We start from the raw sequence: 23213 nt of genomic DNA, 5'->3' as shown, positions 1-23213 counted from the left end.
CAGGAATCTAGAAGGTGAGCATAAGTGAATATGATGGCAAATCATAGGTACTTCCAAGCAGAGACTTGCTATCTCTGCTCCCAAGAGACACAAGAACTAAATTATGCTTTAAGTAGTAGTAGCAGGTGGTGCCGCATGTATTATTAACGATGATGACAACTGATACAGATAAAATGTGGATTAACGTTTATTACATGTTTTAGCCATTCTACATGTCAGTATATTGTACATTATTCTGTGTCTATTGTATAACAGCAGTGATACTAAACATAACAACATACAGGGTGATACCATATAATACACCGCAAATTCTATATAGCTACCAAATTTATTAGGGAAACGGAAAAACTCATGTATCATTTTACCTGGTACAGATTGTAATTCGCGTAATTTATTTCATTGTCAGGAAACTTATTGATATCTCACTGTAACAGAAATATCGCTAGCAAAGACAGTATTTCTCGTAAAACATGGGACAACTATTATTATTTAGTATTGTATTTTTTACGAGCATAAAAGTCCAACATTAATAAAATTTGTCTTCCAGAATCCCTACTTGGAAGGTTTAGTACCACTGTACAGAAGCGCGACAAGAGAAGAATTTGACTTGTGCCCGGGCGATTGGAAGTACGGATCGTTCTTCACGACTCTCCTCGTCGATTGCGGCGTATATCTACCGTGGGCGACGAAGAAATATCTTTCAGAAAACGGGCAGGTTGTCCGTCAATCGGTCAACGCGTTTGGAGAGTTTGCGGGAAAATACGATGTCGTCGTCAATTGTACCGGATTTGGAGCCAAAAATTTGTGTAACGATAATAGGCTGATACCAATAAGAGGTCAAGTACTAAAGGTAAGTGGAGAAACGAGTACACCTACCTATAGTTAGTTAAAATAGGTACAGGTTTCGAAATCTATCAGACTAATACTTATCTTTGATTATTCTATATATTCAAAGATCCTTATCAAGATGACACTGACCTAATAATAGTTATTAATGATACAAGTTCGTTTATGAAACGCGTGTAATGTTAAACTCACGAGGCGTAGTCGAGTGATTTTAGTTACACAAGTTTCATTAATAACGTTCATATAGAACGTGTATCATTCATTTTTGTGTTATCAAAACGTTTTCGTAAATTATAATTCAAAATTATGAAGTGTCCATACTAGTGGATGCACTGATACAGATGTTGTAATAGGGGCATGTAGGCACGATGATTCAAATACATGGTTTGGAGAAAACAACATAAATTACCTATTTCATTTCAGTGTTGACTCTTCCTTAGCGTAATAAGCTGCTCAAAGGGCATTCTTTCGAAAAGATAGGCGTGGCGTTAATCGTCATTTTTCAAGAAAGTAACTTTAGGGCATTTTCCATGAATTGATCAGTCCATCCCAAAAGGTTATATAACGAACTATTTATGTGCACAAAGGAAAATAAGTTAAGGTATAAACGTTCTTATACATCAGAAGCTTACCATTGCGCATGCGTACATCCGATGTTTAAAATATGCGATATGTTTGCCTTTACTAGAAGAATCTTTGCTAAAAATTTCAAAAATAAATCTCTATAAATATGAAAGTGGACATTGGACATGCTCAAATTAATTGTAAAGAAGCTCAGGTCCTAGGGTTATAAGCTACCAAATGCAAAAACAACAAATTAAGTAAATATATTGAAAACTGTAATAGTAGTTAAGGCCTTGGACGGACAGATTTTAAAGTTTGTCTGATCTCTCAGCCTTTTTTGCAAAATTGTTTTCTATTCACTTTCGCATTGTTGATAACAGAAATATTTTTGTAGGTTCACGCTCCATGGCTTAAAACATTCTTCTATGGGGAATACGATACCTACGTCATTCCGAGTTTCGGAGATGTTACACTTGGTGGATGCCGTCAGTACGAGTCGTATAACACAGAGCCATGCAAATACGACACGCTCTCAATTCGAGAACGTTGCGAGTCTATGCTGCCGAGTTTGAAAACTGCACCGCTCTTGGGACAGCGCGTCGGTCTGAGACCTCACCGCGATGTCGTCCGAGTCGAAAAGGAGATACTAACAACTGAAAGAGGACCTTTGAAGGTAGTCCACAATTATGGACACGGAGGATACGGAGTGACCACAGCGCCAGGAACATCAAAATACGCCGTCGAGCTGGTTAGAGAGATGCTGATGGGCAACAGTAAATTGTAATAATATTTAAAAAATCATTAACATGTATTTAACAAGCAAATAGAATATAAAAATTACCTCTCCCATTGTTAACATTGGATAACATGCACTAGAAAAATCAATAAACAATACATAAGTACAACAGACACATATAAAATTACATTTCACAACCTAATCAATAAGTTCTTAAGATACGAAAATATGAAAGGCACTACCTTTGAATCACAAACTTGACTACATAATTCTAAAGATAGGCAAAGAATTTACTTTTTCTTAAAGATACCTTGCAGATTCGGTAAAGGATTGCTCGACGGCTTATTAAATATTTTACTCACTCTCTGCTTCATTTCTTCTACTCCTTGATTTACGTTCTGTCCGAGAGTGTTGGACGCGCCCCGGTCCGACGGCACTTGTACGCCCGCCGCGTTTATTCGATTTTCGGTTTCCCGTATCATAGAAGTTATGGACTCTTTGTGCGGCAATAACGACGGATTTTCAACTACTATCGCCTCCAGTGATCTGCAAAAAATTAGTAGTAGTCGCAAAACCGTGAGACAAATTCCAATGGACGGTGGGCAAAATTAATAGCAAGAGAGTTTTTGTTCATCAAATGTTTTTCTTCTTTGTCCAAATCACACATAATAGGTATAGGTACCATGTTGAGGGCCCAGAACAAGAGAGGGATAATAAATAAATAATATTTTCAATATAACCTGAAGCAAAGAAGTTACTCTTTGCCTGAAGTTTACATTTCAGACATGCGTTAATAATGACTGCTTTTGATAGATGTATAAGCGAGTAGCATATTCGGATGTGGCGCCGTCTGGTGGAGAATTTAACATAAGATGTGGTGAAACAAGTTCATCGACCGTTTATTACTGTATTAATATTTTCAAGCTTACTCCAAATAAAACAACAATTATGACTTCGAAAAACACTTTTCATTCGTCCAGAGTTTCTTGTTGTGTTCTTGGATGCAGTAATTCGTACATAAATACGGACTCTTCTGTAAAATTCTACAGCTTTCCCAACAGACCATATGAGTTGCAGAGATAATTGGATAAAGAAAGTGAGAAGAGTGTAAGTACACATCTGTTTTGCTATTATTTTACATAGTTTCGTCTCCAGAACGGCCGTTTTTTTGTAATTTTTCTTTTGTGTGCAATAATCCAATTTGAGGTTATGATCAAGCTATTAAAAGGGATTCCCGCGTTAAATGACTTGTAAAACGGCCCCTTGCTCCCGACTTGTTGTGTAGATGGTTTCCTGATATTTTTCACTTTCACCCACCAAAGAATATATTAAAATTAAAAATGGTCAAATGGTAAAATTAAAAATGGTCAGAAATCGTGTTTACGAACTAATTTGCAAGTTTGATTATTTTTACTGTTTCATATAATATTTACGTAAGTCTCTATTTATGAACGAAATTTAATATAATTAAACAATAATGCAACAAGAAAAGAAGCTGTAACTACACTGTAATGTAACACGCAACTGACCCAACCTTAATTCCTACGAGTAAATCAGATGCAAATCAAACGTGAAAAGGTATACTCTATCTCTTAACCCGTACGGACTGCTACAAACCACTCATTAAGGCCGAATTTTTATTTAACATGCATGGTAAACAATGCGATCAAAGATTTGTTTCACCTTGAAAGGTTCCACCCTGTATATACAACTTACGACGATACATACATTTTGGAGAGTTGGCAACCATGCAATTTCTAGGTGGGGAAAAGCTGCCTGCGCCACCTAGAAAGCACGAACGGGGGTTACGTTTGACAGCTTGTCTTGAATGGCGGCGGTGAACGCGTCGCTCCATAAATGTTTGTTGTTATTTTGTTTTATTTAATGCAGGTAGTAATTTTTGCATTTCTTTATATCGTATTTGTGTTTTGTTTGCCGCATTTTAAATTTTTTGTGTGTTTCAATATTTGTTTTTGAAATTTGCTTGGTTTAACCGCAATGCAATCATATGTGTGATACCGTTATGCTATTGTTTGTAATTGTTTACGTTTTTGGTGTAATGTTTGCTTAATTTATGTTTATTGATGTTGATTACTTGGTCTTGTCCCTGAAGTAACATTCATGTAAGTTTGGTTCATTTTATTTTAATATGTGGAAATTACTGATTCGTTTGATGTATTTACTGACTTGTTGTTTGTTACTAACAATTTTCTCCGTGAATGAAGCAGTCACGGAGGTGGTAAAAACTGTAGTCAAATTTGTGTTACGACACCTAATTCCGTGATTGTCTTCGACATCCAACTGTAGGTTCGATGCCCCAAAACCAGGGGCGGACTACCCATCTTGCAGGAGCGAGATTACGCTAATCAAAGCTCTTCAGTTTAGAATCTATGTGCGTTAAATGAGTGGCGATTCAATAATTTCCACATATCTTGTTTTTTGTTAAATTTGCCTACAAGGCCATGTAATTTTCCATCTTGCTTTCAACAAAAGAACTTTATTGCACCAAAGATGAGTCACATTCTGTGTATTTCACCCTTTCTCAGAATCTTGGTACCTGTTCCTACCTGACCCATTGCCCCCAAAAAACTTGCTTTTAACCTTGAGTGTAACCAACATTGTGTATATGCATTTACAATCTTTGTTAACTACTGCTTAAACGTTTACAAAATATTTTGTTAATTAACTTTTGGACTGTTTTAATCAAACTGCAAGGTTTTTCTTCGTCGTACTCTTTTTACCCTTGGCAGTGACTTTTGCGAGAGTACGACACCCTTCTGGCTTTGCTTACATTATCGTACATCAACTAAATTTCCGGGTTTTCGGAATCATAATAATTACGATCATTATTAAACAAACTTTTCACAATTTCAGTGTTTTATTTAACGTTCCTTCCCTACTGTGCTTCAGGTCAAAGCGTTGTCTACAATTAACGTAAGGGGCCTTAGATGTTTTATCACGTGCCACTTGGCTCTGTGAAGTAGGCAAGCACAGTTGAAGCCTAGACCTCGGGTATGGCCCATTCATTAGTGCTTCGTTAGTTCTTTCTAGTGCCTTATTAATTTTCTAGTCAACATCTAGCGGCATTGACTTAACCGAATTGTTTGTCCACCACGTCACACTAGCAAGCACTTTCGAAGCACTATCGTCGATATATGGTTCACTCCTTAGTGATTCCTTAGTGCTTCTAAATACTCCAATTAATTTTGCAGCAACACTTGCCATTCACGATTTATCGATATTTTTGTGAACTGCTTGCCAACTTCACACCAGCAAACACACTGAAAGCACTATACTTGTGAAATGTTTCATTGTTTAGTGCTTCGGTAGTGCTTCCTGGTGATTCAATTATTTTGGTAGCAACAACTATCGGGTCAAAAATATGGCGACTTCACCGTGAAGTTAGCAAACACCATGTAAGCACTATACTTGTGAGATGTCTCATTCTTTAGTGCTTCGGTAGTGCTTCCTGGTGCTTCAATTATTTTGGTAGCAACAACTATCGGGTCAAAAATATGGCGACTTTTGCGACTTCACTGTGAAGTTAGCAAACACCATGTAAGCATTATACTTGTAAGATGCCTCATTCTTTAGTGCTTCGGTAGTGCTTCCTAGTGCTTTAATTATTTTGGTAGCAACACCCAGCGGGTGAAGAATATGACGACTTTTACAACTTCTCTGTGATGTGAAGTTAGCAAACACCATGAAGACACTATATTAGTGAGGTGTCTCATTCTTTACTGCTACATTAGTAATGCTGTAGGTTTGAAGCTCTACTTTTATATGTAATGTTACTAAGGGCCGATTCTACAATGCAGATATATACCGAGAATGACCTATACCTAGAATAAACGTCGACGGTTGCGTTGTTAGCTATGCGTCAACCAATGGGATACTTGTTACTATGGCAGTTATTCCAAGAATATCTTATTCTGCGAGAGGTGTAATTGTAGAAGCGGCCCTAAATAATATATTACTGTGTATAAATTAATACTATGCTCAATATTAATATGACGGTTTAATTCGACTCCCACCACAATTTTCATCTTTTAAGAACTTTGCGTATTTCAAAACACAATGAAATCCTTTAATGTAAACACATGTTAAGAAACGAGTCGACCAAGATCGAAAACTATACCTCTCGCCAGGAAAGATTGCCGGTCACAGCACACCTTGTGTCAATTTACAATCTGTTTTTTTTAAGATGCTAGCGACTTCCGGAATAGAATCTTTCTATATCCCACTTCTGAAGATTGTTAGCTTCCGTTTCAAGAAAGTAGGATCAGGAATTAGCCGCAAACTCGGTTATTTAACAATTATTTTCCAGTTTACGTCGTCGATTGCGAAGTGTAGGAAGGTGCTTGTATTATATATTCAGTTTAGCATTCAGTCAAGTCAAGGTCGAAAAAAAAATGCACTGCAAAATCAGTAAGTTTCGTCTGTGTTGTTGTTTGAACATTAAATTTGTTTAAGGGTACATTAGTTGTTTGTAATTGTTAAAGCGTGTTTATGAATCCAGTAAAATTTGAGTTTCATAGTAGTTTGGGCAATCCGCGTAATTATATGTCAAATCAAATTTAAAATGAAAATAAGTGAAACTAAAGCAAGTAAATTGTGTGTTAAAGTCTAGTTGTTTTGGCTTTTTGAAGTTATTTGCACTGACGAATAACAGGATTAGCCTTGAAATTCTGCTGAACATTTACACATTTTTGTTGTATTGTGTGGGCCATACTGGGCATCCAGATGAGTTACATAGCAATACATTTCCACAAAATTTAAAGAAGATATGAAAAAGGCAAAAAACCAACCTTAGACAATTAAATAGAAAAATTGGATCCTCAAAAAAGTGCCTTAAAAAAATAGGCTGTATACTTACAAATTAAACCTTGCCATTAATGTTCCCCTACTCTCCACATTCCCTTTTACATTACTCACCTTAAGCCAGGCAAAAGTACAGCAATAATCGTTTGCTTACTCAATGGGCTGTACAAAACATTAGAGAAGGCTTCTAACAGTGCCAAAACCATATCCACTTTGCGTGTTTGATTTGACATGACGCACGTGTAAGTCGACAACGATGACAGCTGAGGTAAGATCACTGGAAATACTAAGGTAAGCAAAAAAACCGTGACAGTAAGTTGCTTACCTTCATCCCTAAAAGACACCTTGCAGTTATTAGCAATGTTACCCAAGGTGACAACAAGCTGCCTTAACAAACTGTGATTCTCCTTACAAGTCGGATCCGATAAGCACGTCTGTAGCTGCATATACGCTTTATCGTGTACCTCCGCGACCGTCGATTCGGTTATAAGGTTTCCCAAACCAGGCACGGTAGCCGTTCTGACTAGGCTACAATGATGACCAATTATTAAGTATAACCAAACCCACCTGTGCAACTTACACATCACTGTCATTAGCTAACGTAACTAAAGCCGGCGTAATCTTTGAAGCAAGCAAACCCTCATGGCAATGTTTGATAATGGTCCCAAAGAGAGCTGCAACCGCCGCTCTTACGAGCGGTCGCTGATGTACTACACCATCCCACAAGCATATCACCACCACCTCCTGCATACCGACATCACATAAACCTTTAACTGTGATCTCCAAACAATCTAAAGGCGTTCCACACAGAGGTAATGCACAGATGAAGCGCTTAAACGAGCTAGTTAACTCCTCACGATCGCAAAAGCTCAACACTGAGATCAAATAAACGGGTATTATACTTAAATTGGGCGAATACTGGTTAAAGCTGGAGATAATCTGCTCCAAATTTTGAACGTGAGTATTATACAACGGATAAATTCGTGTGCGAGCGAAGTTCTTTCCGAAAAGTACGCAGGTATGTTGCTGTAAGCTGATGACGCTCTGAATGAGCGAGTGCTGCGAGAGGTCTATGTGGTTGAGATTGTTCAAAAGGTCCGGTAACCTGCAAAAGAGATTTGCAAATTATACCTTCGGGTAGTGTGTCACTTACACAATGTCTAGGAGCCAGTCCAACTGTGGCCAAAAGGCGGTCGTGTTCAGTTCGATGTAGTTATCGAATTCGTAAAAGATCATGCCGGCGTTAAAGTCGCCTTCGTAAAAGTTCGCCGGGTTCGTTAAGTTCGTACACAATTTTAGGACATCAGGCTCTAGAATATTTCAATTGGAGATAAAATGATTCCATCTTTTGTTGACTGAATTTTTTGTGAGATACATGCACATTTTCTAATAGTAAAAATTAAGTATCTGAAAAATATAAGCTGCTCTAAAGGGGCTAAGAACCTCCGATCGCTTTCTGAGTAGAAGATTTGATGTATTCAGTGCCCGACCAACTGCAGAAGGTATTTCCTGTTGACGAAGCGATCAGAACAGCTGATCAATTACAAGTCTTAGCTTCGTCTTACTAAACTCGAGAACCCCAACATTTGACAGTTCTGCAACACGTCGTGGAGAGCTTCAGCAGAGATATATTCTTGAGGCGAATTTCCATCTACGTAGATCACCACTGCAGAAAGGCATTGTGCAGTTTTATTTGTGAGTGTACACGACAATTGCAGTCAATTTGAGTGTAATTCACTTGTTTGTAAAGATTTTGTAAGAAAGGAATTTTCCTTTAAATTTTGCGTTGTAGCTTAGGCGTTGTGGTCCGCTGTGTAGTTAATAATTTTGCGTAGTAGTTTTTTTTACCTAACTGTAATATAAATCAGTTTGTTTTGAAGACCAAGGCCAAAGTCTACTATTTCCTGGTTGAGCATGACTAAGGTTAGATGTCAGAAGTGGATGATTAGCATCACACAAAAGGACAAGTGTGAAAGTTGTCAATTTCCTACAAGAAACTTTACTACCATAAATGGATTTGGAGATATATGTAAAAATCAATTGTTTTCACAAAATTAAAACAAAGAATTCTCGATATTTTTATCATGTCAAATGTGCATGGATCCCAACACAAAGCTTCCAAACACAGTGAAAAACTTACTTATTTCGATTGCCATGTCCTTTTCTATATTATCCAAAATCTTATGGTAACTGCACACATGAACCAAAACAAACGGTAATAAATTATCGATCGCATTTACAAGATGCACGGCGTAACATTCAGACGTCTCGTCCTTTAAGTACTTATTCAATTTATACAAAAGCTGCTTTATCAAGTCTGTTTGCAATCGATCTAAAAAACAATCTCGTAAATATTTCTCACATCTTTGATAAAATACGACCTAAAGCTAAAGCCCACTGCGCCAAAACGGGAAATAGCACCTGGACACTGACGTTGACGACCACGTCGCTGGAATCTTCCAGAGTCCGGATCGCCAGCTCCTCGCACTGCCAGTACTTGTCGCCGTCGTCGCAGAACCCGACGACCATCGCCAAAGCGCGTACGACCATCTCGCGGACGATTTCGTCTCGGTCTTCAAGCATTTGTTGCAACATCGAGAGCATTAGAGAGTTTCGAATGGGACTCTGCAAAATACTTTGGTAATTTTTTAGCGATGACATAGGCACTATCGCTACTATAGATCTAGCAAGTTGGGTCATTGTGTGAATGTTAATGAAAGTGTTGAAAAACTCTGCAAACTAAACCGATTTCCTAATTAGCAACATTTGCAGTTGAATATAGGAGTCCAGACGCCGACAACGAGCAGATTAGACTACCACACACGGAGATCAATTAAAAAATCGCCATTATTAATTAGAAACCTGCGTTGTCTGCTAGAATTACTTCTTGTGTGCGTTTTGGGACACCTTTTATATTAATTTCATAACACTCTTCAGCATTAACACTATTGTTATTTCATACTATTTTTTTTATACTCGTTCCCGGTACCGTCTACTAGCCCATGTCGTAATCTATTTTTTCCCGTTCCCGTGTTAATTTCGGGAAGTGTTTTACTACATTTGAAACCTTCGCGGGCATAAGTCCAACCATTCCCCAAAGTTTCATTGCAAAATTTTTGGACCGAATAACAAACTCGTCATTTGCCCTTTCAGCGAGACTTCACCCCTTGCCAAAGAACCTTGCCGTGGTAACAGCGGCATAGAGGAAATACAATAAGAGTTACAAACAAATTGGATAAACTGGCATTGCTAATTTGATACTTAATGTATGGCGCGATAGGGGTCAATATCTTCGACAATAAAACAGCCAAGTCCAGCATTTCGAATTTCCCGCTCAAATTTGACGTCACACTAATAGAGTCTAATACCATTTTACATGCGCATGCTTTTAGTGGCAAGTAAAACTTTTGATAATGGGAAAGGCGAGGGAGGGGGGGCAACCACACGCTTTACCCATTCATAGTATTCTAATTAAAGGTCTCAACAAAAGGAACTGTTTTCTACGAACTATCGCCCTTTTTTCTAACACTGAAAAAATTAGAAATTACTAGAAACGAATTTTTGAATTTTTAAGAAATCTTTTTTGAACCTTTTTGTATCGATATTGAATTTTTTCAGTGTTGCATTTAAGAAAAACAAAATTTAATATGCTATTTTTAGATTGAAATATAAAGGGTATGCCATTTAAATAAAATTAAGTTAGATCCAATAACTTTTTTACCCGATAGTACTGTATAATTTATTTTGAAAACGGCATTATTTATTAATAATTTTTACAAAACATTTTTTTGTTTCTGTTTTTACTAAGAATATACCTATGAATACGGTCATTATGAAATTGAAAATTGTTTGATTTATCTCCGAATCTCTGAAGCAAAAATGTGCAAATTTTGATTTTAGCATTGCAAGTTTGACCCAAAAAGATCCCATAACGCCTATAAAAGTGTCGAAAATGGGACACCCTGTACATGAAACACTATGTAGAATTCCAAAAGGAAAATAAAAATGTATTTTCATTTAAAAAAAAGTTGTTGGTTTTAACTTATTTTTGAGCGTTTGAACTTTAAACTTAATACGGTAAAATCAAAATTTTCGCTCGGGTAAGAAATACAGGGAAAACCACAAAATTGATTATCGGCCCCTATTATGTATGAAGCCATATGGCATACTTAACTATGTTCTCAGCTAACAGTGTTGTTAAGACAAGTGATTGGATGTTTTTACAAACAATAACATCATTCTTAAGCCGGCTCGTGTGTCGCAGTTGAATTGAAGCTGGACTGCGGTACTAAGGGCCGGTATTTCAGTACAGTTTAAGTAAAAGCTTAGGCTAAGTCAAGACTTAAACCATATGGCGCGTATTTCAGTACCTAAGCTTCCACTTAAGTCAAGTAAAAACAGGGTTTACTTAAGCGGTCGACTAGCCACGGTTTAAGTGTTAAATAATGGTTTAAGGTGTTTATATCTAACCTAAAATTTAGAAAAATTAATATTTAATCGTTCCATCCCCGTCAATTTATTTACAATGGATGTTATTGATGTTCATGTTTATCCATCCAGTGATGAAGATGATGGAGAAATTGTAAATTTTGTTGAACATCTTGGGAGAAGAAGAAAACCTAGAGTCTTCAGAAACAGGCAGGATAATTTTGTGGTGTGGGACGAGCATGAATTGTGAAATGTGCACGTAAAATAAGGTTATAAAATGCATCAGCTGTTATTGTTATTTACAAATAATTACCGCGCAAGCGTACTCACGCAATCAGAATAGCCAACATTAACATCTACCGCTCATTCCTCCCTTAACTAAGTAAAGCACTGAAATACACGATTTGGTTTAAACCATTGCTAAACCAGAGAGAGCCGCTTAACTAAGCATTAGTTTAAGTGGTAACTGAAATACCGGCCCTAAGGGTCCCTGGTTCGAATCCGGGTACGGGCATGGGTATTCGTAAATGTGTAGTGGGTTAGGTTGGTAGAGCAGCCTTAGCTGAAACCCCGCCCACTCAATACTAATACAACAAGTTAAAAAAGTAATCGTAAACGATTTACAAAAAGCGCATTTCCACTTGCATTCATTTCTCATTCGTCAGATGCAACTTCTATTAAAATCGTAAAAATCCGGCCACAAATATGAAAGATAGATCCATTTTGATGTCCTACTTCAATTTCAGTTTATAAGAATTTCATTTCAATGCTTTCATAAATAAGAAAGTTGACACTGCGCATGCGCAAACCTAAATTTTGAAATTAACGTTAGATTTTCTTTGTTTCAAGTGGCTATGTATCAAATTTCATTTAAATGCTTTCATAAATAAAAAAGTTTGCAATTTGGTTTATAATTAGTGGAGATGCGAAGAGGGCACTGTGAATTTTGAATCGATTCGATTCAACTTTTGGCATTGCGTATTATATGACTGAAGCTATGCCCATATTGAATTTCATGCAATTCAGTTCATAACTAACGGATATGTCAAAGCGATCGGACATTTCTAACCTGTTATCGTTCACACGGACAGATAGAGGGACAGACAGACAAAGGAACTTTTGGCATTGCGTATTATATGGCTAAAGCTATGCCCATATTGAATTTGAATTTGACGACAGTTTTAGGACTGTCTCGGCCATTGTTTAGCAGCAAACAGTGATTTAACTTTTTTTGTAATTATCTCTTTTTAATGCATTTTTTGCAAATTTATTTGTAAAACGGTGGCTTGTAATCTCACTGTGGCCGGTGGGCTAGCTGGCTGGCAGCAAATGAGACCCCGTAGAAGATCGCCTGTAGAAAGATGAGGAGTGTACTTGTACCTACCGGGTCGCATAATTAACAATTCTTTAGGGGCGGGGCTACATGATGTGGGGTCGGTGACATCGGGGCGCCATCCCCGAACGTGGTTTACTAACGTGGTGATTTTTTAGTTTTTTTCAACTTTCTTCTGCAGGAAAAACTGAAAAATCACCACGTTAGTAAGTAAACCCCGCTCGGGGATGGCGCCCGGATGTCGCCGACCCCACATCATGTAGCCCCGTCCCTAAAGAATTGTTAATTATGCGGCCTGGTAGGTACAAGTACACTCCTCATTTTTCTACTACTGCAGAAGAAGACTAAAAAATCACAACGCCGTTACGTTTTGAAAAAGTTACTTTGCGACATTCATGTTGCAACAGGCTAATAGAAACTGATCTACCAGACAAAAAAGCGCTGAAGTTCATTCCATCTCACACGATTTTTTTCTCATAACGTCATATTTCAATTCTGTTTACGTAGTTTCAAAATTTGGAAAATGGATATCAATAGTACGAACGGATGCGTAACATTAATTTCTACAAAAAAAACTAAATAGACTTTGTTCGAAGTGAATAATCGGACATGAAGATTATTTGGAATTGTATCGAAAGTAGGCACACGAGAAGTTTAAAAGTTGGTTTGAAATTTCCAACGAGCAAACGATCAATTTATTAATAAAACCTTATCTATAATGTGCGGTACAAATCTTGTAATCTTTATCCACTCGAATTTAAATAGGGACAATAAGTTTGTCAAAACCCTCAACAAATCTATTATTTAATGAACCTTCGATACTTACTATTAATTGTTGTGTGCGTATTGGATTTCGTTTCGCACATTTGATAGAATTGTAAGTAGGTAATAAATTATTCGACAGAAAGAGAATGTACGTAAATTTATCAGTTCATTTTTTTTTTTTTTTTTTTGAGTTGATAACATAATTTATCAGTTCAATCGATAATGCTGGCATATATGAAAGCAATGTGGAATGCATTTAAATCTTCTATCTTTTGGTGCATTCATTCAAAACTTCAATCAATACTGCAATTAAAAAATGGAACAGGTTTGGTAGCATACCTACTGTAAACCCCGTGCGTTTGTGAAAGCTTCGAACAAAAGATACAAGCCAAAGACATTTTGTATCACAAATACGAGCTAATCACAAGTCAGTATTTTATTTGAGGGAAAAAACGAAAACCTGTAACGCTAATATTAAGTCAATCACAAATTATTCTCGGAATTGTCAAACATCAGTTAAACGGAAACGATTATAATAAAGGAAACATGACCGATATTTCTGATACTTTCATTATACAGGGTGTCTCACTGAAAACAGTCAATGCCAATTTTGGCCGCTTAACGACAGTAACGACATGAGAAGGGGGTGATTTTCACCCCAAAAATTAATTTTTATTTATTTTAGAGGTTAAAAGGAAAACGACGTTGCCTTCAATTCGCCTTTGTGGTCACTACGTAACGCTAAAACCAAACCATTAGAATTCAAAGTATCTCTCATACTTCTTTAACCCAATAAGTCTCCACTTGAATCGACCTGCGAATTATGGATTCTCAAATCCTAAATGTATTTACATTACAATATTCATGAACAAATTTTCTGTGACTAGCACAGATACCAATCGCACACCTGCGCATGCGCGACTTTGTCCTCTTAGGTGTAAGAATGTATGTACCAAATTTGGTTTCAGTTGTTTCAGCCGTTTAGCTGGAAATAATTTTGACGCACTAGCTCATGAACGATTCTCCACAAAAGCTCTTCAGCTCTTCCTTTTACGTCTAAAAATACGTGTACTAAATTTGGTTTAAAACGGTTCAGCCGTTTGGCCGGAAATGAGAGTACAGACAGATCGACATCGTCGACATTTTGTTTGATTCAGATTCCTGGTGCTTCAAAACATGTATTTCCGGCAAAAAAGGTGAGGGTTATTTTTTACCACAATGCAACACTTCCCTTACTAACGCGCGGGTGGTAAAAAATCGGAGCAATGTTTGTAACTTTTTAACGTGCGCGAAGAGCCGACGCGCACTGGTCACGTATCTGCTTGTTACCAACTCTATTAACCTCGGCGAGCGATGGTTTACCTAGCTTTAAACGCACGCGACCTGTACTAAGTGCTTTCATGTTTTGGGTATCTAAACGGCGGCGTTCACAATTACTATTTTTAGCTATTATAGTAATTACTATTTTGAAAAAAAATGGTGCATTATACACGCGGGAACGATAAATTTTAGCGCTCGCATAATCTTTATGCTCGCACAAAAACACTGAATTTTCCCCATTGTATAATATACAGGGTGTCAATTTTAAAACTTGCAGTCGGCCATATTTTCCAAACTAAAGAAGATATTGAAAATCGCGCAAAACGGTTTCGGGGGTATCGAGGGGGAACTAGAAGGACGTTATGAGTGACAACTCCCACCCCCTTCACCCCCCTCTTCAAAAATTGACACCCCGTATAAATAGTTATTTTTTAGTGTTGAGTAAAATCATTACTTTTTTTATCACAAGTTAGCAATGGAGCCATGAATTTAGCGCCACTTAAAACACAAAAATGTTTGCGCCACATATTTCTGTCCCGTGGCACTACTGTAACCTTTTAAATATAATGGCATTTGCACATTGTGCCTCCACAGTATACTAGTTGGCGGCGTCCCATTCTCCTATATTCTGCAGAGAGACACTACTTACAGACACATAAGGAATAAGAACCATACACGACTCGACAACCAACAGCCGTCTCTCCACATACTTATGTGTTAGTTGTTCCCAACACTGAGGAAGAATTTCATTTTCCACCAAATTTTCGCCAGAACACCGCGCGATGCTAACAATACCTGCGAAGCACGACGACACAATTGGCGGACACTTAATACGTTTCCAAACTTACCCGCTAAGATAACCTCGCGTTCTTCTCGAGACGGTTTCTTTTTCAAATTGAAAAGCTGCTGCAGCAGTTTGTCTCGTTCAGCAGCGTTCGGATTTAAGTACACCAGACAGACGAGTAGCGGAATGACTTCTTCGCGCTTGTTCAGTATAATATTCGGAATGATTTTTAGGAGAGCTTGCGAGATCACGTGAATGAGACTTTCGTTGGATATGTTTTCGAACGCCTGATTTTCTATGCCACTTATTAACGAATGGGATAGTAACTCTCGTTTGAATCCACTAGGTAGGTGTCTGCAGAGTAGATGAACTAATACAAAATTTAATGGTCCTCGAGATTACTCACCTACAATTCTTATAGCAATGAGGGGTGACGGTTTTCGATTTGTTGTCTTCGCATATCTCTTCATGTATGTTTGTAGGAAGGTTGGTCCACTCGCTCTCATTTAAGCTATTATTCGACACATTGTCGTATAGATCTTGTTTTTTTACAGGTAATGTGCCTCTATCTATGATTTCAAAGTGTTCAGGAGAATTACCATCGCTACTGGAATTTTTACTATGAGAGTCTATTAATAATTCTACTTTTCTACTTGCTAAATCCTCATTCTTATGACATAGTCGTACATTCTCATTTTGTAAATCAATTACTTTTGTGTTTAGTTCTAATATTTTTGAGCTCAGTTTTTCTATTTCGTTATTCTGAAACGGAATGCTTTGATAAAAAAAATTACTCAGACTCAAGGAAGAAATATTTATCTGCTGCACACAAATGCAAAATTCAGTGGGGTTCCACTAATCAACATAATCGAGAACCTAGCCTTTCAAAAAAATACAATAAAACCTCTTTTGCTGATTGCGTTGTGTTTGAAATTACAGGAGACGTTTGGAAAGTAAGTTTCTTGGTTAAATTTTGATGGATAATTGGCTCACTATGTGCAACCGATCGTAAACGAACATTAGCAAAAACCTACCAACTTTCCTATTTTTACCTCCGCATTCTCATCCCTAAGAGGCAAATCTGTTTGCGTGTACGACTGAACACAATGTTGACCTGTTTGTTTTAGACCTTCCCTATACAGCAATAGTAACTCGGCCGGTTTCGAGATGTTTAATCCGACGTCGTCCCAATCTTCGAAATCCTGAAAATAGAAAGAATTTATTACACAAATTTTGATCAACATCTAAAATAAGTCTTGGGCACCAATAGAAAAACCTGAAATGAAAACTCTATCGGGGTCGCGAAATGAATTCTAATAAATACACAATTGATTGACAAAGACAAAAATTTATTCCGAAACGTTAAAACAAAGTCCTAGAAAGAAAAAAAGCGTAAAAAGCTTATTAGGATTATTACCCCGCACGCAGACGGTCGACAATTGAAATAAAAAATCTTTAAATTACTTGGTATTTTCTTAATAATCCAAATACTTTGATCGTACAGGGTTTGCGATATTAGGCGCACTTCACTCACACACAAACGGCGACAGAGACGCGCAATACTACGAAACACCTGCCTCTTCGTTATCAACACCAGATGTGCATTTCCTTGAAATTAATGAACTTTTGCCCGATAAACACTCCTGATCTCAAACTTGACCAGGTGTGTCTTACTTCTACACATTATCTCAATTGAATACTTTACAAAGGCAATTAAATTGAAACGAAAACAACGCAATTACAAACAATAATTCTAGAAAGGAAAACAAATACGAAAATAAAAATTCGAATAAAATGAACTTTGTGTTTATCTAGTAACTATAATCCCCCAGACTTAGTTAATAAATTGAAATATTCTCATATACAGGATGGGTTGCCATTATGTTCGATATTTTTGTAAATAGTGGCAATGACACAATGTTTTATATTTTTTTGAATCTGTTTAAATAATAGGCCAACACTAATGGTGCAGGATAGACGATTGAATTTTAATATGATGTTGTTATGTGTTTTGGGATTTCTCTGTAGGTTATTCAAACCGCGTCGCTTCTCAACAATCAGAGGAACATTTGGGTGGTTTCTACTCCTGTTTTAACTCCAACACTTCTTGCCTGGCTAGGGTGTGGCGTTCCTAGGTAGTTTTTGTGCGCACCTTTTAAAAAAATGTGCTGTTGTTTTCGTTTTGCCGTCCGCCCATCCGTCTGTCAGGACCGATTTTTGAGGGTTTGAACTACTTTTAGGGGAATTTTCCTAGAGGCCTGGAATTTTTGCAATGCGTAGCCTTGAAGATGTGCAAAACGGCCTTCAAATTTTGTTGTCTTGAGAGGAGCCACCCGCATTAATTATTAGCCCAGATGCTGTTTCCAAAAGTAACTTTTACATGGGACAACCAATTTGTCTCAGATTTTGCATACGCATTCCACTAGTGGTATCATGAATGAAAAGAACTGTTTTCTACCTACTACAGCCCTTCTCTCTTTTCCCTTAACAAAATTGGGAGGGGAGGGGGATAGGGTTCATTCTTCATGGTACTCTAGTGAAAGGTCTCCATCAAAGCAAGTAATTTCTACCAACCATAATTTCTTATATCTCAAGAGCGGATTGTCGGAGGAGAGTACTCATAAAGGGCAAGTGGAACGTCTGGGCGAGACACTTCTGTGATGTCAAAACTTTTAGTGCAAATATCTGCAGAACGGAATGTCAGAAGAAGCTGCTCACAAAATGTGGAAAAATCGTCTAAACGAGACACATCTACTGGCTAACTTAATTGTGAATCTCAAAAATGTGTTTAGTAGTTAGTCGACCAAGTTTCTTCCAGTTTTTCAATTTTTTTTGTAGCTCCACTGTGTTTTAAATTGGATCATGTAAGCTATAGATGGGTCTCATCATTTAGGAGGATTTCTGAAATTGTTTGTGTCACGTGGGCGAGTGTTTCATATTTTGGTGCGACACTAATAATCGAAAGCATGTATTATTTTCACAAAAATGTCGTGGTAATATGTTAGCTTTTCCCACGATTCGTAATGCCGAATGCTCGTGTGGACTAGTGCGAAAAAAAACGAATCGTCGCCGTGTGAACGGGGTGTAACTTGAACTGCCAATCAAAAGGTGCCATTCATTATACGAGACTTGAATCGATTTTCCTTTCCAAGAGTTGGATCAAACAGTATTTCGAGAATTATTATTATTATTGCTGTATGATTATGGTAACTATTTATTTGTATTCAAAGTCAAGGAAACGTTAAGTTAGTTGGAAAAGTGACCACTTTAATCTATTCGTACAGCCTCAGTACTACATAAATTTGACGTAAAATTAACATTAGTCTTTGCTAAGGTCAGTTTTAATACTTAAATCATTCTTTATTTTGTGACCAGGTGAGCTGAATCAGAGGTGTGACGGATTTTGATTTTTTCAAGTGTGGAGAAAAAAGGTCCATTAGGTCGGAAATAAAATCAGAATTGTTGGTACGAGCGGGCGTTTCAGTTTTGGTTTTGTAACTAGCTGTTACACGCCATCACTAAAAATCTTCCAGAGAACAACTTCGATCAATTATTCCAGTATTTGGTGTTCTGATTGTTTCTCCAAAATTTTTAAAAATGTTTCAGAAATTATTTCAAACATTTTAAAAGAACCTGGAGAGAATCTCTGAAGATTGAGGAATTTCCAGTGAAGATTTCTGTAGAATTTCTTAGGTATCTCTAAAACACCTCTGAGGAATATGTATAAAACCTATTTTTGAAGAAGTTATGGATAGTGTAAAATTTACTGGTATAGGAAGTTTTATACCGCTTCAGGAAAACAGAACTTATATTCGCGAAATATGGCGCGATAAGGGCGAGTGTTTAAGTAGATAACAGTCGAAACGTTACAGTATTGTCGGCTCTAAAACCTGAAGCATAAGAGGGGTGATCACTCCTATACTTTGGCGTGTATAAAAAACCGCGTGGACGCGTTGGGTACGTTTCGCATTTGCATTCGACGAGGTCCCCAAGTGAAAATCTGGTGGGAGAGATGAATTCTTACTGAAGTCTTCGAAAAGAATCTATGACTATTCTATTTCGATCGTATATTGATTTGTTATCCGAACCGTCGGTTCAGATTAACATATTGTGAACGCGAAAGAATTAATAGATCGCTTAAAACGTCCTTATTAATTAAAAGTTCAAACCGAAAGCCGTATAACCGCAGTGTGTGGAAGAATCGTCGTTCTCACTATCAGAAACAGTACCGCCATTTTTAACGAATTTAACCAACATGGGTGCCTTCAAAATTCGCTTCGAGTTGCCAGTAGAATTTTAAAACGCGAATATTGTGAAGCGTTGCCGAACTTTTTCTCGGCCCACCGCGTATTTGGATTAAGGGACAAAAATTGTAGATTTTTTTCCGCTTAATTAGGTACATTTATTAATTTTCATTCTTCTTGTATAATTTTCGAGTTATAACGCAAACTTACATTTTTTTAAATGGAAACCTTAGTTGGCGGTGAAATTTTTAAACAGTGCATTTTTTTCTGTTTACGATGATATAAGGTTCATTGTACTTTTGACAAATAAACATGACACAGAACTGTTTGTATCATTAAGAGTAGTAAAATCAGAGTTTGCCATGGGAAACATTTTTGTTCTCTTAATTACTCAGTCTATTATAATATACTTAAAACTTTAGGGCCACAAATAGAACGACAACGAAAAGAAATTACGAGTACGAAATATTACATTTAAATTTCTAATTTGAAGTAATACATGTAAAAAATTTTCAAAGTGCACACACAAGCGGCATATTTTCACGATAGAATTTATAGCTTTCCGTATTACCCTACCATCTAAAATGCGAAAAGCATTTACCACAGCATCATGCATAAGTCGCATAAGTTCGCTGATAAATTAAATCCTTTTAGAACACCGAAAAGGAAAAATCTAAAATTGAAAGATCTGGCGATCTTGGTGACCAAAGGGTTGACCCGTTCCTACCTATCCATGATTTTCGAAATAGTTGGTTGCGCGGCGGGGCACCATTGTGGTGAAACCAGCGTAAATTACGTCGTGTTTCCAAAACTAACCCATCCTATATATCTTGAAATTCATTTGGTAGCAAATGAAGATAACGTTAGCCTGTCCAATTCTCATTGTAAATTAAAGGTCCAACAATTCGTGATCCAATAATTCCGCACCAAACATTAAATCCAAGTTTTCTTTGAGGTCTTCAACAATAAACAGTAGTATTTTGTTTATTTATTGTTTTCCATGGCATTATACGATTTACTTTTAATAGTGTGTTGAATTGTTAATTTAACTTTTATACCGAATTTTCGAAAATGGCCTGTGAATATGTTAAATGTGCCACTGTTACACTATTACCAATCTCACTAGATGCTGTTTTCCATGGCAAACTCTGTTTATTTACCTCTCAATAATACGAGCAGCGCGTTTATTTATTAAAGTACATTTAGCAAGCGCCTTATATCGTTATAAAGAGAAAAATTTGCCCTTTTTAAATACGTCAAAGCCAACTATGACTATCATTTAAAAAAATTAAAGTTTGTATTATAACTCAAAAATTGTAAAATATAGAAGGAAATTAGTATGTTCATTATGTTAAGCATTAAAATGTCTAAAACTTTTATTCGTGTCATTTTGCTGTATTTCTAATAATAACTATTCTACAACAGTTACCTACATGAAAAATCACTAAATCTGTTTTTCGCTCATATCTAGTAAACTGTGGATTTTTTTCGAAAAACAAAAGCATATCTTAAATAAGCTCTTCAAACGGCAACTCTTTCCTCATTTAACCGAATCTGTATGTTTCCGAGATCCGAAAGCTTAAAATGAAAAAAAAAAACTCACCCTGTATATACTCACGAAAAGAACCTACTAACCTGCAAAAAACTGGAAAACCATAACGAACACAAAATTACTATCCATACTTCAATAGGGTAGTCTAACTTCACAAGCCTATTCATTAATGAAAAAAAGGACAACCATGATTTAATAATCAAAAGCAAAAATAAAATTATGAAGCGTGTTATTATACTTCATTTTTTTATTTCTTCTTTTGTGGTAATGGTAAGTATATTGTTATATCAGTTGATACAGTTGGCAATACCAGATAATAATCTACTAGTGCTACCCTACAACCAAAGCGCTGAATACCTCCTGAAACAAGTGCGAAGAGGAAGAAGAAACACATCGGCATATAATCTGCCATTATGAGTAGGTATAATACTTCAAACAGATTCCTGATGAGAAGGAGGATACACATTCCAAATTTGAAAAAGATTGATTTGCATGTGATAGTGATAATTGCGAGGATAATTGACCATTCCAAGACTTTGGCAAACCCTGAATAAAAACTTACAAGACAGCTGATCAGTCACAGCACATTGATTCCATGTCCATGTAATACAAACATTTATTTTTTAATTTAATTAAGAATGCTTCATGATAAAAGATGTCATTACCTACTACTTGCAAATTTGATTTGACATAAGGAAAACACCCCTCAGGGAAGACACTGGAACCAGACATATTGGGTCATTTCCAAAACTGAGCGTCATCCATGATCCCACTATCTTTTTACAATGCAAAACATTGCACATTCAACAATTTTGTGCAATGAATACTCAATTTCAATGCACACTGCTGATCAAGTAAAATGCTAGGAATTTCTACTGAACAAAATCAGCATTAAAAAAGTTATTATTGCACCTATTTGTTCATCTACCCAGAACACTAATATTGAGTAATAACTTTAATTGTAAAAACAGTAAAAGTCGGTAGAACAAAAAAAAGGCGTTAGTTATTCATGAGAGCACTGAAGCATTGATCAGCATAATAATACAAACCTGACTTTCATTTTCATCAGCAAAGGTTATCGACGTTAATTTGTAACCGTGCGTCAACAGATACTCGTTAATTAAAAAATTCAACGCCCTTTGTTCATGGGGTTTGATAGCGTCGCTGCTCTGCACTCTGCTTGTTTTTTTATCTGGCGTACTTGTTTCCGATTCTGAAACAGAAGGCTATAATCACGTTCATAAACTATGACACGTATCAACCAATCGCAACGGTCAAATTATTCCTCAAAGCACTTATTGTTTCACGAGCCTTCCTTAATTCAAATTCCAAAACGGCGACCCTTTCATCGACACTCCGCTCGCCGTCCTCCGAAAACCGTGTGAGATCTAGACTATCTAAAGTGAGCTGACTTCCCGATCGTGCTAAAAATAATCGTTGAGGGAAACACGCACTTTATCGAGTAACACTTACAAATTAGTGAGGGTGCTTCCGATGTTTGTACTTCAAAGTTGCCCGGATTGGAAAAGTAGTCACGTAACACTTTCAATTCTTTTCCTGATTCCACCAATTCTGTATGTAGCTCCAAGGCGGTTAGAAGAAGTCTATCATTTATAAGTTTTGCCGCAATTTCGTGGTAACTTATTGGTTTGTTTATTTCCTGACACTTGGCGTCAGCGTTTGGTTGTGTACTAGACATTGTGTTATGACAATCTTCTGTCCATATTTTGGAAAAATTCTAATTATTTAAGGTTTATGTGCGAGCTCGTTTGCCATCAAAATATTTACCATTACTATGACAGTGACATATGTAAACTGAC

General features: G+C 36.8%; 2 protein-coding genes across 4 annotated transcripts in view; one reads left to right on the top strand and one right to left on the bottom strand.

Moving 5' to 3' along the window:
- LOC116174813 (D-aspartate oxidase) overlaps nt 1-2315 on the top strand; it is a 21453-nt gene extending 19138 nt beyond the window's left edge. For both annotated transcript variants that reach the window (XM_031492805.1, XM_031492806.1), the window contains exons 4-5: nt 548-850; nt 1805-2315. In XM_031492805.1, the coding sequence (XP_031348665.1) occupies nt 548-850; nt 1805-2194 (693 nt within the window). In that variant the 3' untranslated portion in view covers nt 2195-2315. The remainder of the gene's footprint in view (nt 1-547; nt 851-1804) is intronic.
- Nucleotides 2203-23213, bottom strand: LOC116174812 (RAB11-binding protein RELCH-like). 2 transcript variants are annotated; one of them, XM_031492803.1, is made up of 14 exons: nt 22867-23213; nt 22656-22817; nt 22443-22606; nt 16632-16799; nt 16008-16359; nt 15662-15967; nt 15463-15608; nt 9349-9592; nt 9108-9299; nt 8121-8277; nt 7548-8072; nt 7293-7495; nt 7082-7244; nt 2203-2692 (listed from the first exon to the last, which is right to left on the bottom strand). In XM_031492803.1, exons 1-14 carry the CDS (start codon nt 23090-23092, stop codon nt 2437-2439), a joined length of 3264 nt encoding a protein of 1087 aa, XP_031348663.1. In that variant the 5' UTR covers nt 23093-23213; the 3' UTR covers nt 2203-2436. The 2 variants fall into 2 exon arrangements, with proteins under 2 accessions (XP_031348663.1, XP_031348664.1); XM_031492804.1 differs by having other exon boundaries at nt 2437-2692; nt 15662-15951; nt 16004-16359.

The sequence above is a fragment of the Photinus pyralis genome, unplaced genomic scaffold (genome assembly GCF_008802855.1).
Source record: "Photinus pyralis isolate 1611_PpyrPB1 unplaced genomic scaffold, Ppyr1.3 Ppyr1.4_LG6, whole genome shotgun sequence".
Classification (NCBI taxonomy): domain Eukaryota; kingdom Metazoa; phylum Arthropoda; class Insecta; order Coleoptera; family Lampyridae; genus Photinus; species Photinus pyralis.
Note: the sequence above shows the minus strand (reverse complement) of the source record. Positions and strands in the feature narration are given on the sequence as shown.

Bases quoted from the DNA above. Each gene is read 5' to 3' on its own strand.
- LOC116174812 (XM_031492803.1), bottom strand. From the start codon at position 23,092: ATGTCTAGTACACAACCAAACGCTGACGCCAAGTGTCAGGAAATAAAC. The intron at 22,818-22,866 runs GTAAGTGTTACT...GATTATTTTTAG, and splicing joins GGAAGCACCCTCACTAATTT to CACGATCGGGAAGTCAGCTC. The intron at 9,300-9,348 runs GTCGTATTTTAT...ATTGTTTTTTAG, and splicing joins GCAGTGGGCTTTAGCTTTAG to ATCGATTGCAAACAGACTTG.